This window comes from Triticum urartu, chromosome 3, assembly GCF_003073215.2.
Source record: "Triticum urartu cultivar G1812 chromosome 3, Tu2.1, whole genome shotgun sequence".
NCBI classification, from domain to species: Eukaryota; Viridiplantae; Streptophyta; class Magnoliopsida; order Poales; family Poaceae; genus Triticum; species Triticum urartu.
The window spans coordinates 301245551-301265681 of NC_053024.1; the positions used below are offsets into that span (position 1 = coordinate 301245551).

At 48.5% G+C, this 20131-nt stretch overlaps 1 protein-coding gene across 1 annotated transcript; it reads left to right on the forward strand.

Moving 5' to 3' along the window:
* The first annotated feature begins 253 nt into the window (after positions 1-253).
* Positions 254-3483, forward strand: LOC125543871 (protein DETOXIFICATION 12-like). Its single transcript, XM_048707362.1, has 7 exons — positions 254-619; positions 1307-1851; positions 1951-2037; positions 2132-2188; positions 2294-2532; positions 2661-2866; positions 2970-3483. Exons 1-7 carry the CDS (start codon positions 374-376, stop codon positions 3039-3041), a joined length of 1452 nt encoding a protein of 483 aa, XP_048563319.1. The 5' UTR covers positions 254-373; the 3' UTR covers positions 3042-3483.
* The last annotated feature ends 16648 nt before the right edge of the window (positions 3484-20131 follow it).

The window sequence follows — 20131 nt, forward strand, 5'->3', positions numbered from 1 at the left end:
TCGTTCTATCGTCGACATCCTTACGTACACCGCAGTGCTGAATGCCACGCGGAGCCCTTCCACAGTTTCCAATTTTTTTCCAGCACAGACCTTGGACCTGGACCGGCATGCACAGGATCCACGTTATATATGCTCAGAGCGCCATGATTTTTAACCTGATGTAGTGATGTGCTGTCACGACCACGACGGCGGCCACGACTCGGCGCCGTGCGGAGGCAGCGGTCCAGAGCAAACACATTACTAATACCCACGCAGCGCGCGCGGTCCAGTAATAACTCAGCAGGAGGGCCAGGCCGCGACCGCACGGGCACACAGCGCTCCGACCGCCTCCCGAGCTCGTTCGATCATCCACCTCGAGCGCACCCCGCGCGCGATGGCGGAGGCGCCTCTGCTGCCGCGGAAGGACCAGGGGGACGCCGCCGAGGAGGGGGCGGGGCGCTGGCGGAGCGAGGCCGGGAAGCTGGCGTACCTGGCGCTGCCGATGGTGGCGGTGAGCCTGTCGCAGTACGCGGTGCAGGTGTCCTCCAACATGATGGTCGGCCACCTCCCCGGCGTCCTCCCGCTCTCCTCCGCCGCCATCGCCACCTCCCTCGCCTCCGTCTCCGGCTTCAGCCTCCTCGTACGCACACCACTTATCTCCACCCTCCCCTCCCCTCCCCCCTTTCCTCCTTCCGCATATTCCATTCCGTTTACGGCCTCTCGTTTACCCCCCTTCAGTTTCCATTCGCCTGGTGATAGCCAGGCATCCAGCTTGATTTCCCCCTGTTGCACGCCGCGCGTTCCTCTGCTCTGCTCGCCCATTGCGATTTGCCGACTGTCATGGTGTGTTCTTGGCTCATCGAGATTGCTCCCAGGATTTTTTCCATCTTTGTTGAAATACAGACAAGGGAAAACGAGACTAGCTCACGTGTTCTTTATTCCCATTGGGCTAGGACTTTAGAGTAGTATATTACCACTGCAGTTGGATGAGCATGTGACTTTGTGTTTTTCTAACTGGGAATTATTGAGACTAGCGAGAGACTGAACTTGTGGGCGCCATGCCATCAGATTCCTGATTGGTCGAAAGTGGTATTATTTCCTTGTAGTATCAACTAGTCCGATAACGACAGTGTGACGCCGCAGGAAAAGTATTCCGCAGCCATCAAAGTATAGTACTGTAGTCAATTCTGAAGAACCGTTCAAACTATATCTTTTTCTTTCTGCAATAATGGATTTTGCACCATTTTGTCAGCCTAAATTTCCTCCACGGTCGCTTTTCAGTGATCAGCATCAAGTTGGTATGTCACTGAACAAATTCGTGAAACAGATCGGCATGGCGAGCGCGCTGGAGACGCTGTGCGGCCAGGCCTACGGCGCGAGGCAGTACCACACTCTGGGGCTCCACACGTACCGAGCCATCGTCACCCTCCTGGTGGTGTGCGTCCCGCTCTCGCTCCTGTGGGCGTTCATGGGCAAGATCCTGGCGCTGATCGGGCAGGACCCCCTGATCGCGCACGGGGCCGGGCGGTACATCGTGTGGCTCATCCCGGGGCTCTTCGCCAACGCGGTGATCCAGCCCATCACCAAGTTCCTGCAGTCGCAGAGCCTCACCACGCCGCTGCTCCTGTCGTCCGTGGCGACGCTGGTGCTCCACGTCCCGCTCTGCTGGGTCATGGTGTTCAGGACCGGGATGGGGTACACCGGCGCCGCCCTGGCCATCAGCGTGTCATACTGGCTCAATGTGGCCATGCTCGTCGCCTACATTGTGATGTCGAGCTCCTGCAAGGAGACGCGCACGCCGCCGACCATCAAGGCCTGCAGGGGGGTGGGGGTGTTCCTGCGCCTGGCTCTGCCCTCTGCCCTCATGATATGGTAACCACTTGAACCTAGTAATTGGAAATGAAAATTAACTTTGCATTTTTCAGTTTTATTTTATGTGGCTAATCATGTAATGTTTACATTTGTTTTCAGTCTTGAGTGGTGGTCATTTGAGCTCCTTATTCTCATGTCGGGGCTTCTGCCCAACCCGGAGCTTCAAACCTCGGTGCTCTCAATATGGTACCACTACCAAATGATCTCAGTTTTACGTGGGTTAAATCTTCTTACACAATGACGCTGAACTTACATTTTTTTACTGTCATTATTTTCAAAGCCTCACGAGCATCACATTGCTCTTTACTATACCTTATGGACTTGGAGCTGCTGGAAGGTACGATCTCTCAAGGCAGTTAAATACATGGCCGATGTTTTTTCACCACATGGAAATAATTTCAGTCCGGTAATTAACTCTGTAACTTTTTTTTTTAATGAACAGCACGCGAGTAGCAAACGAATTGGGTGCTGGGAACCCCGAAGGAGCTCGATCGGCGGTCCGTGTCGTGATGTCAGTCGCGGTGACAGAGGCGGTGATCGTCAGTGGAGCTCTCTTGCTGTCACGGCGCCTCCTGGGCCGCGCTTACAGCAGCGAGGAGGAGGTCGCATCCGCCGTCGCCGCCATGGTTCCCCTTGTCTGCATCACCGTGGTCACCGATGGCCTGCAAGGGGTTCTCTCAGGTCACATTCATCTCTTCTGCATAACCTTTCAAGTTGTCCATCGTTTCCAACAAAATGTACTACTCTTATATTGTTTTTGAAATTTACTACTCTTATATTGTTACTAACATCTGTACGTTCTTCCGCAGGCGTGGCTCGAGGATGCGGATGGCAGCACGTGGGCGCGTACGTCAACCTCGGCTCCTTCTACCTGCTCGGGATCCCCATGGCGTTGATTCTCGGTTTTGTGCTCAAGATGGGGGCAAAGGGGCTTTGGATGGGCGTCGTCTGCGGATCCATCTCGCAGACCACGCTCCTCTCCGCCATCACGTTTTTCACCAACTGGCGGAAGATGGTTTGTTCCTCTGAACCCACTTACACCTATATAAAAATCATACGTGAAAACGAACGGTCCGATACACAATCTCACGGTCCGTTGCATTTTTTGTATTATGCAGGCTGACGAAGCTAGGGAGAGATCGCTCAGTGAGAAGGCAATGGAGTCTGAGTCGAGATCTCTGCTGGAATAGTTACGCTGCAATTTTGTAGGGGACACGCATCCCATCGCTGTGGTTTCTCTCTGAAGTGACAATGTAATTGTAGAGGAGGAAGAGGACTTAAACCGCTCTCCTTTTCTCCATCTTTACTTGTTTGGTGTCCACGGCGAAATGTTGGTGAAGCTCGTTTTTTAAATCCCCTGGTTCACGTTTCCTCTTAGTTTTGCTCGACTCGGACAGACACAGAGGGTCCATGCCGGACAGCTCGAGACTTAGGAAGCGTTCGGTTCTTCTCCGCTCTCTTAACTCTGCTCCCGGAGCGGACCTCACTTTAATGGAGCTGCGAAGACCGAGCTCCACCAACTCCGCGGAGTGGAGGAGCAGAGAGATTACGAACGGGGCCTTAACAGTCGCATCTCGTCTCTACTATTAATCTCTATTATTAAAAAGAAGTTGGTGTCGCATGTTTGGTGAAGCCTTTCTTCCCATCTATTATTTGTTGCTTTCCGTTTTTTATTTTATACAACCAACTTTTTGAAGACTAATGATTTTCTGTAGGAGCACAATATACGCGCAACATCATATGGGAAGGTCCCTCCAAGCGAATGATTCGATCCCCAGGCAGGGAGGAATGAATGAACGAGGAATGAACGAACATTTTTGTTCGCTCAAAATAATCACTCACAGCAAAAGTTTTCGAATTGTCATGTAAAAACCAGTAAAATTGCCGCGCTATTGTGGAAGATTTATCATGTTCTAAAGTAAAATTTGTAACCTCAAGACACCCGGATGCTTCTCAAGCTCGACATCGCCCATGCTTTTGACTTGGTGTTGTGGCCTTTCCTCCTTGAAACCCTCACTCACTTGGGTTCTGGCGCACGTTGGCAGGAGTGGATTTCTATCACCCCTACATCCGCCTCCACACGTGTTCTTGTTAACGGCATCCCCGGCCCACCCATCTTCCACGCAAGGGGCCTTTGCCAAGGAGACCCCCCCCCCCCTTCTCTTCGTTTTGGTCATCGACGTCCTAAACTCTCTCATCCAAGTTGCGAGTCGAGTGAGCCTCCTGCAGACGCGACACACGACCTGTAGTGTTTCGTTATGCGCCCATGACATCATCGTTTTCTGCCACCTGACGAGCATAGATCTTCGGTGATCAAAGAGTTGCTTACCCTCATTGGCAATGTCGGCGGGATGTGCACCAGCTACAACAAGTGCTCTGCGCCACCTATCCAGTGCTATGATGACCAGGTGATCACCTTCATCGCCTCCATTGCGTGCCCCATCGCCCACTTACCCATGGAGTACCTGGATCTTCCTCTTTCCATCAGGAAGCCATCCGACGTCGACCTTCTCCTGCTTGTTGACAAGCTCGAGAAGAAGCTATCCACTTGGCGGGCTTCCATGTTATCTCTTGGACACCGACTTGCGCTAGTTAGGCACGTCATTTGTGCAATGCCTACCCACTTACTCGTCGCCATCGTCCTCAACAAGACGATCCTCGCCATGGTCAACCAGATCATCCACGGTTTTCTTTGGGCCGGCCGCAAGGATGCCAAGGGTGGTCGGTGCAAGATCAACTGGGCTAAGGTTTGCCACCACCGGGCTAAGATCTCTATCGTGCTGGCACGCGTCGCAACCCGCTGGTTGTGGCTCAAGCGCACCGACCCGACTCGCCCTTGGAGTCAGTTCCACCCCCTGCCGATGTCGAGGCCTTGTAGATTTTCCGCGCCTCTACATCATGGTCTGTTGGTGATGGGAATACTTGCTTGTTTTGGTCCGACTCTTGGATCGACGGGAACCCCATTGCTGACCTAGCCCCGCTCATTTCTTGTTGCGGTGCCCAAAGCGATGCCACCGAAACCACACTATGCGCCAAGGTTTGATGGATCGGGCTTGGATCCGTGACATTCACGGCGGACTCAAGCCTGCTACGCTCGTGCAATATGTTCAGACCTGGCGTCGCCTACACCACCTAGAGCTCATAGACTTGTCGGATACATTTCATTGGCGTTGGACGAAGTCCGGCAACTACACCGTCAAGTCCTACTACCTTTCCCTTTTCCATGGATCGATCCTAGGTCCTAATTGGTGCACTACTTGGAAACCTGGGCACCTCTCCGCATCAAGGTGTTCACTTGGCTCTCCTTCCAAGATACTTGTTGGGCGGCAAATAGGTTTGCTCTCCATGGCATCCCGCATGATGAATGGTGCATTTTCTATGACCAAGTCCCCCGAAGTCATTCAACACTTGCTTGTCGGTTGTTCCTTTTCCCGACATGTTTGGCCCGAGGTGCTATCTTAGTGTCGATCCACGACATCGTTACCCGACTCGACAATGGGCTTCTCCACTTGGTTGGCGGATTCCTGCACCAATGCCCCCAACACCCATCGTCGGGGACTCTCCTCCATCATCATTCTCACGGCCTAGGTGGTGCCAGCGCAATGCGCGCATTTTCGATGGTAAGCAATCATCCATCTCGCGTCTTTTTCAGGAGATCCAAGATGAGGCGTGCTTGTGGGCTAAAGCTGGCGCCAAAGGAATGATCAATCTCTTGCCAGCGACGTAGACCTAGAGTTCTTTGGGGTCGAGCAACCCCTTTAGCCTTCTGCTCCGGTCACCGTGGTTACGCCTCCTAGCACACGTATCACGTGTTGTACCACCCCTCTATATTTGTTCAAACTCCTTCTATCAATGGAATGATCCACAAGCTTTGCGTATTCGCGAAGAAAATAAAGTAAAATTTGTCATACCATATGAGAAAATTGTCATGTTGCGGCAGTATGTTTGCCATGCGTTTTCGAGGATTTGCCATGATTGTAGCATGTAAAATTGCCAGCCTAAAAAATAAAATGGCGAGAATTGTCATGCACATGTTCACCACTTTGTTGAAAGAAGCCTTGCTAGATGAGTGAAATGGTGAAATTTTCATACTCCAACATAATCTGCCATCTCAAAAAGTGTTTGCTGAGATTGCCGTCCAGAGTGAACTATATACTGCCGTCAGCACGTAGTTTGCTCAGAGGAGTGTGTGGAAGTGAATGCTTTGGGATTCATGTTGGGAATTCAACGGCGTATAGCATGTTTGCTGCGAGTCGTGAAATGTCTGACATCAACACAATAGCATTTGGATTCTTTATCTGTGCCTTTACTTCCTTTCCTTAGTTCAGATATGATTGCTACACTGTGATAATAAGTCAATCAAAAATAGTAGATCTATCGCCAACAAATCAATAAAAAAACAGATTCACTACATGTTGGTTCTCTTAACTTGGAAATTGGGTGCCAAATAAGAATATGACTAATGGTGTCCTAAACTATGAGGTGCTAAGCACGTCGGCCTGTCAATCATGGGCCGGGTCGAGGAACCCTAGACATCCGAAGAATGGACCATGTTTTCCATGCCCCACGGCGTACTCAAGATGGAATCCTCCAAAGACTTGAAGCATACTCCAAGACACATTTGAATCATTGGCATGTTTATCCCTAGATGTAACCGACCTACGTGTAACACTAGGTACCCTCGGTGCCTATATAAGCCGAGGGGTTATAGACCGTAGGGTAAGATCCATTCACATACGATCTCAAGGTAGATCATCCTATACTTTGTAATCCATCAAAAATCAATACAATAGAAGCAGGGCATAGGGCTTTACCTCTTCGAGAGGTCTCGAACCTGGGTAAAACATTGTGTCCCTCTTTGTTCTGTTACCATCAAGCTAAGATCACCAGCTCGGGACCCTGTACCCGAGATTCGCTCGATTTGACCCTGACAACTACCATTAATGCCTAAAAATAGTCTCGGTTTTTCTCACGTCCAATCTTTGCCTCACCCACAACTAAAACCAATTAATTAGCTAGACAGTTAATTGCACATAATTAATTTATACGTCTGAAAGGATTGGTATGGTCGACTAGAGAGGCAGAGGGGGGTCAATAGGAACTAACAATTTTTAGCCTCTTTATCAAATTTTAGGTTCAACAAGAAAGTAGGTTGACAACCTATATGACAAGAAACACGATACAAACTTGCACAAAGTAAAGGAATGAAGTAACCGCAAGTGGAGTCGATGGAGACGAGGATGTGTTTCCGAAGTTCCCTCCTTTGGGGGAGATACGTCTCTGTTGAAGAGGTATGGAGGCACAATGCTCTCCAACAAGTCATAAGGACCAACATATTTTCCTCACGCCCTCGCACAATACAAACAAGGTTAGGGCTCTCTCCACAACTTAATTGGAAGCTCCCAACACCATCACGAAGCATCACCACATTGGAATGTGGATCCAATGTGACCTCTTTCATCTAGGATGTCCAAACACCCAAGAGTAACAAGATCCACAAGTGAAAGTATGGGGGAATCAATTTCCTTTGATGCAAGTGTAGATCTAGGTCTCCTCCCTCAATCCCTAGCAAATCAACAAGTTTGATTGGCTAGAGAAGGAGATCGGGCAGGAAAGCTCTTAGGGCAACAATGGAGAGCACAAAACGACAAGAGATAAGTGGAGAGGTGGAAGAACCACCTCTTATATAGGACCCCCCTCCCCAATCCAACCATTCCATCGTAGAAATACACGTGAGTGGTACAACCGGATCAGGATCTGGTACAAACTCTCAAGGAAGTTTTGGCAGCCAGCGGTGCCCAGTGCGGTACAACCGCCAGCACATCCATTAGTACCGTTGAATAACATTCAACCGGGACAACCGGATAGGTACAACCATGTACCGCACTGGTAACCCAACAGAATCACCTGTTCCACGGTACTTGGGCCGATGCATGGTCCGAAACAACTACAGTGGTAGAGCACCTACGGTAGCTAAGTCATGTGTGGTACAACCATAACAGGCTGATCGGTTGTATCACTGTAAATAATGCAGCCGTGACAACCAGGACGACAACCTCCGTGTACCGCCTAGCCACCCGAAAGGAATCTGTCGGCGTTCTGGGAACGGGGGTCCCCAGACTTGCCTGCCTGCGGCCCATGGCGTGGCTGAGCTAGCAGGTCTGTACGTCCCATCTTCATTGACGAGGTATTCAAGACCCTCGCGAGGGGCCAAACCTCGCGAGGCGGATGACGCAAGACCTCCTCAGGAGCGGCCTCGCCAGGCAGGCTCACGAGGGGTGGAGAGATCAAGGCAAGGCAAACCTCGCGAGGTCCTCGTGACATGAGCCATGACGATCGAGACCAGGCGAGCGCCAGATAGGCGCCAGCGCGCGCAGCGTCCTTGTTTCCTCTTTGGTGCCAAGGGGGCAAGCGCACGTGCGGAGTACGGAGGCATCAAGCAAAGGTTTCCATATCGGTGCAACGAGACCAAGACCAGCAGGACGACAAGACGGAGGTCACCATGGAGCCCAAGACGGCGTCACCACCAGAGCCTTTTGCAGGCGAAGACTACTTTTGTCAGGATAAGTTGTACTAGTTGTCCCCTTTCAAATTGGCCATTGTTGGCTCCCTTCCCGCTCAATATTTGGGGAGAGGATCAGGGCCTATATAAGTAGAACTAGCCACCACAGTAGAAAACAAGACTCATTCGGAGAGGGAAAAGAAGGACGGCGGGGGGAGAGCTCATTCAGAGGCATCTCACCCACACAAGTTCGCCAAGAACAAGAACACCTCAACCTCAGGAGAGTGTTCTTCCACTTGTACTGTTCATCATCAGCCCAAGAGGCAATCCACCACCACCACACTATAGTAGGATATTACACCACAACGGTGGCTCGAACCAGTATAAATCTTGTGTCTTTATCTTGTGAGTTCGTCGAGTTCATCCGCGAGATCTTAGCGAGCTAGGGCGTGGATTGATAGGGAGAAAACCTTCACGCGCACCCCAGTGTTCGAACCTCGAGGGTTTTGCCGGAACCCGTGATCCGATATTTGGCGCGCCAGGTAGGGGTGTGCCGAAGCTTCCTTCTGTCGCTCCGTGTCCCGTTGCTCCATCGTATCCATGGCAGACGTTCGCCGTGCTCGTGCTGAGCGCCGGGCTACCATCGCCGCCCGCGTCGCTCAGACGGCTCCCATCGGCGGGCCACCTCGTCGTTCCCCGTCACCAGCCGCCAATGCCGCCACCGGCCCGGCGGGGAACGAGTGGCAAGCATCCTCGCTGCACCCCTCGGTGCGGCGGGACGGCCACACCGCCATGTTGGAAATATGCCCTAGAGGCAATAATAAATTAGTTATTATTATATTTCCTTATTCATGATAATCGTTTATTATCCATGCTAGAATTATATTGATAGGAAACTCAGATACATGTGTGGATACATAGACCACACCATGTCCCTAGTAAGCCTCTAGTTGACTAGCTCGTTGATCAATAGATGGTTACGGTTTCCTGACCATGGACATTGGATGTCGTTGATGACGGGATCACATCATTAGGACAATGATGTGATGGACAAGACCCAATCCTAAGCCTAGCACAAGATCGTATAGTTCGTATGCTAAAGCTTTTCTAATGTCAAGTATCATTTCCTTAGACCATGAGATTGTGCAACTCCCGGATACCGTAGGAATTCTTTGGGTGTACCAAACGTCACAACGTAACTGGGTGGCTATAAAGGTGCACTGCGGGTATCTCCGGAAGTGTCTGTTGGGTTGGCACGAATCGAGACTGGGATCTGTCACTCCGTGTAACGGAGAGGTATCTCTGGGCCCACTCGGTAGGACATCATCATAATGTGCACAATGTGACCAAGGAGTTGATCACGAGATGATCTATTATGGAACGAGTAAAGAGACTTGCCAGTAACGAGATTGAACGAGGTATCGGGATACCGACGATCGAATCTCGGGCAAGTATCATACCGATAGACAAAGGGAATTGTATACGGGAATGATTAAATCCTCGACATCATGGTTCATCCGATGAGATCATCGTGGAACATGTGGGATCCAACATGGGTATCCAGATCCCGCTGTTGGTTATTGACCGGAGAGTCGTCTCGGTCATGTCTGCGTGTCTCCCGAACCCGTAGGGTCTACACACTTAAGGTTCGGTGACGCTAGGGTTGTAGAGATATTAGTATGCGGTAACCCGAAAGTTCTTCAGAGTCCCGGATGAGATCCCGGACGTCACGAGGAGTTCTGGAATGGTCCGAAGGTGAAGATTTATTTATAGGAAGTCCAGTTTCGGCCATCGGGAAAGTTTCGGGGGTAATCGATATTGTATCGGGACCACCGGAAGGGTCACGGGGGTCCACCGGGTGGGGCCACCTATCCCGGAGGGCCCCATGGGCTGACGTGGGAGGGGAACCAGCCCCTGGTGGGCTGGTGCGCCCCCCATGGGCCTCCCCCTGCGCCTAGGGTTGGAAACCCTAGGGGTGGGGGCGCCCCACTTGACTTGGGGGGCAAGTCCCCCCCTTGGCCGGCGCCCCCCTAGGGGTCCTATATATATTGGGGGGATGGGAGGGTAGCCGCACCCAAGTCCCTGGCGCCTCCCTCTCCCTCCGTGACACCTCTCCCTCTCGTTGGTGCTTGGCGAAGCCCTGCCGAGATCCCGCTGCTTCCACCACCACGCCGTCATGCTGGTGGATCTCCATCAACCTCTCCTCTCCCCTTGCTATATCAACAAGGAGGAGACGTCTATCCGTTCCGTACGTGTGTTGAACGCGGAGGTGCCGTCTGTTCGGCGCTATGATCATCGGTGATTTGGATCACGACGAGTACGACTCCACCAACCCCGTTCTCTTGAACACTTCCGCTTAGCGATCTTCAAGGGTATGAATATGCACTCCATCTCTCTCGTTGCTAGTATCTCCTAGATTGATCTTGGTGACACGTAGGAAAATTTTGAATTATTGCTACGATCCCCAACAGTGGCATCATGAGCTAGGTCTATGCGTAGATTCTATGCACGAATAGAACACAAAGCAGTTGTGGGCGATGATTTGTTCAATTTGCTTACCGTTACTAGTCTTATCTTGATTCGGCAGCATTGTGGGATGAAGCAGCACGGACCGACCTTACACATACGCTTACGTGAGACTGGTTCCACCGACTGACATGCACTTGATGCATAAGGTGGCTGGCGGGTGTTTGTCTCTCCCACTTTAGTTGGATCGGATTCGATGAAAAGGGTCCTTGTGAAGGGTAAATAGCAATTGGCATATCACCATTGTGGTTTTGCGTAGGTAAGAAACGTTCTTGCTAGAAACCCATAGCAGCCACATAAAACATGCAACAACAATTAGAGGACGTCTAACTTGTTTTTGCAGGGTTTTTGCTTTGTGATGTGATATGGCCAAAAGGATGTGATGAATGGTATATGTGATGTATGAGATTGATCATGTTCTTGTAATAGGAATCACGACTTGCATGTCGATGAGTATGACAACCGGCAGGAGCCATAGGAGTTGTCTTAATTTATTTATGACCTGCGTGTCAATGAAAACGCCATGTGATTACTTTACTTTATTTCTAACCGTTAGCCATAGTAGTAGAAGTAATAGTTGGCGAGGCAACTTCATGAAGACACGATGATGGAGATCATGATGATGGAGATCATGGTGTCATGCCGGTGACGATGGTGTTCATGCCGCGCCTCGAAGATGGAGATCAAAGGCGCAAGATGATATTGACCATATCATGTCACTTTATGATTTGCATGTGATGTTTGTCATGTTTACATCTTATTTGCTTAGAACGACGGTAGCATAAATAAGATGATCCCTCGCTGAAATTTCAAGAAAAGTGTTCCCCCTAACTGTGCACCATTGCGAAGGTTCGTTGTTTCGAAGCACCACGTGATGATCGGGTGTGATAGATTCTAAATGTTCGAAATATTCGGACGCGGGTGTAAAGCAAGATTTACACGCATCAGGCTCAAATAGCACAGTTATGGTTTGCAATTAGATGAGTGCCCTTAGCATATGTACACGAACGTAGACCGGCCAATGCCTTAACAATGAGAACTACACGACAGCACGTTGGAAAGGTCAGAAACCTATCAGAGGGAGTTCGTTATGATAGGACATCTTACGATCATACATGAGAGAATCAAGATGCGACCTGTTGACTAGTCCGTAACTGGTCACAGCCTAGGCGGACATACTATCCAAGCCGGCATGGGCTCCTAAAAGGGCGGAGCTTGAGCGGCCCAGTAGGCTCTTTGGTGTCCCGAGCACTTTACGTTCAAGACTTTGAGAGTTGTGGCAGCACGTCGTGAATATTTGCTTCTTTAAATTTGGAAACATGGGGGAAAGGGGCAGAAACCCCAACACCCGCCCCCTGGGAAACAACTTAGGGTTTTACTACAAATTAGGTTTACAATAAATCGTAGATCCTGAAATGCGCCTTCTATAAAAGTTCACCCTCTTTGTCTTGGGTTAGAACCTCTGGCAAAATTGGTGCACAATTTTCTAGGTCAACAGAAGGTCATTGAATTAAATCATAAGTATTTGAATTTGGGCATTTAAATGCTATAAAATAATTTAAATGCTCAAATATATCTGGAAATAAATGTTTGCTGTTGGAAATAATCTAAACAGAGCCCACAATTATTTTCAGGATTTTTGGAAACGTTTTAGTATTTTATTTAAAGCCCAACAGTTGCAGTTAATTAGAAAAAGAAACAAATAAAAAGAGAGAGAGAGAGAGGGAAGCCCACCCGGGCCTTACCTGTGCTGGCCCAGCCCACCTGGCTCGGCCCAGCCGACTGGCCTTGCCAGTCGTCCGTCCTCCCGCCAGGAGGACGAGGAGCGCGTGGCCGGCGCCCGCGGCCACACGCCGGCCACCTCCTGCTTCGCCGACGCCTGGAGACGCCTAGGGGTGCCACGCGACCCCCACGTCCCTCCTTCTCATCTCGCCTCACTCTCTCCTCTCGCTGCCGGCTGTCCCTCGCTATTACTGCTGTAGCAACGTACCTCACAATGTCCCACGAGCGCCAGCACGTTGACCCGAGGCGGCACTCACCATCTCGCTGCTCTGATCCGCTCGCGCCGCCATAGGGATGAAGAGCTGACCTTGCGCTCTTAAGAGCCACCCCTTTCGCCCGTCTCCGACAAGCCAAATTCGCTCCACGGGTCTCACAGAACGGAACGCCTCATCGACGCCTCCCGTACCTGGGGTGTAGGGCATCGAGAAGGGGACCAGCTCGTTTCACCCACCGGGAACGGGCCTGCTGCATCGGCCGGTGGGTGGCTTAATTACGGATGATCTCTTGAGTCGATCGGTGGGTTACGGTGTTCAAAATGCCGTCGGTGTACCAAGTGGTACCCCCATCTGGTTCAGAGCTGCCGGGATTTCATCGATCCGCGCTTGACGCGAGACGGTTCGTTTTCTGGCCCGGAGCCCACTCCACGCATGCGGGCTTCGACTCATCGACCTCGTCCTGTGAGGCTCCGGCCGCCTTACTCCTCTTCTTTCCACGCGTTTTTGGAGACCCGTTCTTTAAGAATTGCCTCATAGTGTCCCATCCTCGAGATGACCTAATGGACCCATTAGCTTGCGAGTGCTTCGCGCGGTTCGCGATTGCATCGTCGCCCCGAGGCGAGGTGGGTGCGCGTTGCGGCACGCGACCCGAGGTTAATGGTCCTCCGGTTGATGTCCAACGTGCTTGCCGCATCGCGTAGTGCCTCGCTAGCGCTTCATTTTCTGTGTTTGCACGCCGCAGCCCACTCCCCGCACATGGCCGAACTCCGGCCGCCGCCTTGGAGCTCGCCGTCGTCGTCTCCGGACACCGTAGGCCCGGCCTCCACCACGACTAGATGCGCGCCTGCAAGAGCTCTCCAACGAGCCCAAGAACGGCCTCGCCAGTGCCCTGTGGGCGTTTTCCGAGCTGCGCCACCGTCTCGGGGCCTCGCCGGCGTCGAAGTCGCCGGCGAGTTTGACCCAGTTTGACTCCTGGGTGGGCCCAGGTAGACCCCCCTGAGTCTATGACACAGGTGGGGCCGGTATGCTAACTAACTTAGGATTAGTTTTAATTAATTTTAATTAAATCAGTCACTGACATGTGGGCCCAGGCCCCACTGACAGCTAATTAGTGTTAATCTAATCCTGTTAATTAGCTGAGAGGCTGACAGAAGGGGCCCACCAGTCAGGTTTGACCTGGGCTGGCGCCTTTGACCTGCTGAGGTCAGCATGACGCAATGCTGACGCAGTAATGCATTTTCTGTATTTATTTTTATTCAGGAATTTCCGAAAAATAGTTAAAACTTCTAAAAATCATAGAAAATCAACCATAGCTCCAAATGCAAAGCTTTATATATGAAAAATGATCAAAAAAATTCAATCTATCCATCTGTAATGGTTTCATGCATGACAAAACAAGTTTACCTTGCTGTTTAAGCAGAATAAGGAAATGCACTATTAAGGCCATGTTTAATGAGCTAATATTTGAATCTTTGATTCAAATGAGTTCATTCCTTTCTGTTATAGCTTGCATTAGGCCAAGACACATTCATATTGCCATGTCATAGCATGCATCATATTGTTGCATATCGTCATGTGTTGATTGTGTTCCGATGTGTTCTTCGTGGTAGGTTCTGCCTCCGAGGATATTCATGAGTATCCAACTGAAGGGCAGTATCCCACTACCACTCCATCAGGCAAGCAACCATTGATCATTCCGATACAAACCCATGTTCTCGCTTCTGCTCTTGTTTACTGTATTAAGACAACGCGATTCAAACTGCTGTGTGCTACGGTAGTTGAACCCTTATCCTCTGCATGACCTGTCATTGCCAGAGTAACTATATGAAACCCACTAGCATGTGTAGGAGTTGATTGAGCCATGTATGTGATTCCTACCTTGCTATGCCTGCTATGCTTAGAGTTGTGTCAGGTCTGGTTCATCTGGGTGATGGGCCAGAGTGAAATGCTTATGCCGGTAATGTGAGGGATGTGTTGAACATGTTTTGGTAAAGGTATCGATGAGAGGCCATGTAGGAGTACATGGTGGGTTGTTTCATTGAGGCCGTCCCTAAGAACTGAGATCTGTATGTGTGATTTAAGATTCAGCTACTACCATGCATTGGGATCCTTAATTGACCCTCTCGGCTTCTTAACCACCCTAGTACTCTGTCCAGGAGTTGCAAATAGTTTCTGGTGTTTGTAGGTTATGTGTTGGTGGCCGTGCGTAGCACTGACCCTAGGGGTGGGCTATGTTGCGGTAGATACACCGTGGCACGGTGTACCGAGTCACCCGTTTGGTGTCTCGGGATCCCTGTTCACATTGTTCGGGGCCGTATGTGGAAACCTCGGCCGGACTCCCTGCGGATGGAACCTGGATAGGCGATAAACCTGGACTAGAGACTTAAGTGTTTAGGTAGGCCGTGGCCGACACCCTCGCTGGGCTTCCGCTTGAAGGTTGCCGAGTACATGTCGTGTAAACGGCGGTAAGTGGTGAAAGCGTGTATGAAGAAGTACACCCCTGCAGGGTATAAAACTATTCGAATAGCCGCGTCCGCGGTAAAGGACTACTTGGTTGCCTATACAGTTCATAGACAAGTTAATGGGTACTAATAAAAGACTCAAGATAAGTGTGAGTACCGAGGATGGCCCCCTCGTAGGATGACGAGGGAGGATCCGCGGTGGAGTATTGTGTTGGTGAGTAGTGGACTCGTGTGCGAAAACTATTTTACTGGTGAAGTTCCATAGGATAGCTTAGCCAAGAGTCAAAGCTGGCTTGCTGCATTAACCCCACCACCTTCTTGAGAATAAGCATGTATAGTAGGTTCTGATGTAAGACTTGCTGAGTACCTTTGTACTCAAGTTTGCTTAATTACTGTTTTCAGACGACAACACCGCCCCCTCCGATGGGTTCTACGTAGACCTTGACGTCGACGAGTGACTAGCCACCCAGGTGGTGATCCTGGCCATGGAGGGCCCTATGTAGATAGATAGGCTTCGAGAAGCCTTCTTTCTTTCTAGAGTCTGTACTCAGACTAGTTGCTTCCGCATGTGCTTGTATGTTTGTATGACTTGAGTGTCGGGTCATGTGACCCCTATCTGTATGAACATGTTATGTATGGCTCCCTGGAGCCTTTAAATAAAGTACTTGAGTTGTAGAGTTTTGTTGTGATGCCATGTTGTATCTACTCATATCGGGCATATTGTGTGTATGATTGAAATGCTTGGTATGAGTGGGATCCGACAATCTAGTTGTTTATCCTTGGCAGCCTTTCTTATGGGGAAATGTAGTCTAGTGTTCCTCGAGCCATAGTAGTCCGCTACAGCCCGGTTCACCGGAGTCCTGCTAGCCTAGCACTACTGTTCAGGACACTTGACTGGCCGGCATGTGTTTCACTTCGTTCCTATGTCTGTCCCTTCGGGGAAATGTCACGCTGTGACTTCCGGAGTCCTGCCTAGCCTGCTACAGCCCGGGTTCCCCGGAGTCCTGTTAGCCCCGTGCTACAGCCCGGAATCAATCGCTGATGACCGACATGCTCGATGTGATTCATGTATGCCTGTCTCCATAAGTCTGTGCCGCTTTGGGTTCATGACTAGCCATGTCAGCCCGGGTTCTCTGTCATATGGATGCTAGCGACACTATCATATACGTGAGCCAAAAGGCGCAAACGGTCCCGGGCCATGGTAAGGCGACACCCGTGGGATACCGTGCGTGTGGCCGCAAAGTGATATGAGGTGTTACCGGCTAGATCGATGTGACTTGGAATCGGGGTCCTGACTGTGTTTTTTGTGTTTAATTAGTGTTTGTGCCAAGTGGAACCGTTGGGAAGACTTGGGGAAAGTCTTGTTGAACTTGCTGTAAAAAATAGAAACTTTAGCACTCACGAGAACTGCTGTTATTTTTATTTGGAAAGTTCTATTTAGTTAATTCTTTTTTCAGATGATTAATAGATAAATTCCTCACTTCCAGAAATTTATTTTAGAATTTTTTGGTCCAGATCTTGCGCTAGCTACAGATTACTACAGACTGTTCTGTTTTTGACAGATTCTGTTCTTCGTGTGTTGTTTGCTTATTTTCATGAATCTATGGCTAGTGAATTAGTTTATAAACCATATAGAAGTTTGAATACAGTAGGTATAACACCCATATAAATAAATAATGAGTTCATTACAGTACCTTGAAGTGATCTTTTATTCTCTTTCGCTAACGGAGCTCACGAGATTTTCTAATTTAAGTTTTGTGTTGTGAAGTTTTCAAGTTTTGGGTAAAGATTTGATAGATTATGGAACAAGGAGTGGCAAGAGCCTAAGCTTGGGGATGCCCATGGCACCCCCAAGATAATCTAAGGACACCTAAAATCCAAAGCTTGGGGATTCCCCGGAAGGCATCCCCTCTTTCGTCTACTTCTATCGGTAACTTTACTTGGAGCTATATTTTTATTTACCACATGCTATGTGTTTTACTTGGAGCGTCTTGTATGATTTGAGTCTTTGCTTATTATTTTACCACAATCATCCTTGTTGTACACACCTTTTGAGAGATCCAGACATGATTTGTAATTTGTTAGAATACTCTATGTGCTTCGCTTATATCTTTTGAGTTATATAATTTTTCTCTAGTGCTTCACTTATATCTTTTAGAGCATGGTGGTGGATTTGTTTTATAGAAACTATTGATCCCTCATGCTTCACTTAGATTATTTTGAGAGTCTTAATAGCATGTTAATTTGCTTAAAACCCTAATATTCTTGGTATGGAAGATTAATAATAAAAATTCTCTTATGAGTGTGTTGAATACTATGATAAGTTTGATGCTTGACGATTGTTTTGAGACATGGAGATGGTGATATTAAAGTCATGCTAGTTGAGTAGTTGTGAATTTGAGAAATACTTGTGTTGAAGCTTGTGATTCCCGTAGCATGCACGTATGGTGAACCGTTATGTGATGAAGTCGGAGCATGATTTATTTATTGATTGTCTTCCTTATGAGTGGCGGTCGGGGACAAGTGATGGTCTTTTACTACCAATCTATCCCCCTAGGAGCATGCGCGTAATACTTTGCTTCGATAACTTGTAGATTTTTGCAATAAGTATATGAGTTCTTTATGACTAATGTTGAGTCCATGGATTATACGCACTCTCACCCTTCCACCTTTGCTAGCCTCTCTAATACCGCGCACCTTTCGCCGGTATCATACACCCACCATATACCTTCCTCAAAACAGCCACCATACCTACCTATTATGGAATTTCCATAGCCATTCTGAGATATATTGCCATGCAACTTTCCACCGTTCTGTTCATAACACACTCCATCATTGTCATATTGCTTAGCATGATGATGTAGTTGACATAGTATTTGTGGCAAAGCCACCGTTCATAATTCTTCCATACATGTCACTCATGAATCATTGCATATCCTGGCACACCGCCGGAGGCATTCATATAGAGTCATATTTTGTTCTAAGTATCGAGTTGTAATTGTTGAGTTGTAAGAAAAATAAAAGTGTGATGATCATCATTATTAGAGCATTGTCCCAGTGAGGAAAGGATGATGGAGACCATGATTCCCCCACAAGTCGGGATGAGACTCCGGACGAAAAATTAAAAAAAGAGAGAGAAAGAAAAGAGGCCATAAAAAGAGAAAAGGCCCAAATAAAAAAAGAAAAAAGAAAAAAATGAGAGAAAAAGAGAGAAGGGACAATGTTACTCTCCTTTTACCACACTTGTGCTTCAAAGTAGCACCATGATCTTCATAGTAGAGAGTCTCTCATGTTATAACTTTCATATACTAGTGGGAATTTTTAATTATAGAACTTGGCTTGTATATTCCAATGATGGGCTTCCTCAAATTTCCCTAGGTCTTCATGAGAAAGCAAGTTGGATGCACACCCACTTAGTTTCTTTTTGAGCTTTCATATAGTTATAGCTCTAGTGCATCCGTTGCATGGCAATCCCTACTCACTCACATTGATATCTATTGATGGGCATCTCCATAGCCCATTGATATGCCTAGTTGATGTGAGACTATCTTCCCCTTTTTGTCTTCTCCACAACCACCACTCTATTCCACCTATAGTGCTATATCCATGGCTCACGCTCGTGTATTGCGTGAAGATTGAAAAAGTTTTGAGAATGTCAAAAGTATGAAACAATTGCTTGGCTTGTCATCAGGGTTGTGCATGATTTAAATATTTTGTGTGGTGAAGATAGAGCATAGCCAGACTATATGATTTTGTAGGGATAACTTTCTTTAGCCATGTTATTTTGAGAAGACATAATTGCTTTGTTAGTATGCTTGAAGTATTATTATTTTCCATGTCAATATAAACTCTTGTCTTGAATCTTTCGGATCTGAATATTCATACCACAATTAAGAAGAATTACATTAAAATTATGCAAAGTAGCACTCCGCATCAAAAATTCTGTTTTTATCATTTACCTACTCGAGGACGAGTAGGAATTAAGCTTGGGGATGCTTGATACGTCTCCAATGTATCTATAATTTTTGATTGCTCCATGCTATATTATCTACTGTTTTGGACATTATTGGGCTTTATTATCCACTTTTATATTATTTTTGGGACTAACCTATTAACCGGAGGCCCAGCCTAGAATTGCTGTTTTTTGCCTGTTTTAGGGTTTCGAAGAAAAGGAATATCAAACGGAGGTCCAAACGGAATAAAACCTTCGGGAACGTGATTTTCTCACCGAACATGATCTAGGAGACTTGGACCCTATGCCAAGGCATCAGAGAGGCGGTCATGAGGTGGGGGCGCCCCCCCCTAGAGGCGCGCCCTCCACCCTCGTGGGCCCCCTGTTGCTCCACCGACGTACTTCTTCCTCCTATATATACCCACGTACCCCCAAACGATCAGATGAGGAGCCAAAACCCTAATTACACCGCCGTAAATTTCTGTATCCATGAGAGCCCATCTTGGGGCCTGTTCCGGAGCTCCGCCGAAGGGGGCATCGATCACAGAGGGCTTCTACATCAACACCATAGCCTCTCCGATGAAGTGTGAGTAGTTTACTTCAGGCCTACAGGTCCATAGTTAGTAGCTAGATGGCTTCTTCTCTATTTTTGGATCTCAATACAATGTTCTCCCCCTCTCTTGTGGAGATCTATTCGATGTAATCTTCTTTTTGCGGTGTGTTTGTTGAGACCGATGAATTGTGGGTTTATGATCAAGTCTATCTATTAATAATATTTGAATCTTCTCTAAATTCTTTTATGTATGATTGGTTATCTTTGCAAGTCTCTTCGAATTATCAG

Excerpts from the sequence above, each read along its gene's own strand:
- LOC125543871 (XM_048707362.1), top strand. The coding sequence starts at position 374 with ATGGCGGAGGCGCCTCTGCTGCCGCGGAAGGACCAGGGGGACGCCGCC. Across the intron at positions 620-1,306 it reads TCTCCGGCTTCAGCCTCCTC|ATCGGCATGGCGAGCGCGCT; the intron begins GTACGCACACCA and ends TTCGTGAAACAG. Across the intron at positions 2,533-2,660 it reads CCTGCAAGGGGTTCTCTCAG|GCGTGGCTCGAGGATGCGGA; the intron begins GTCACATTCATC and ends GTTCTTCCGCAG.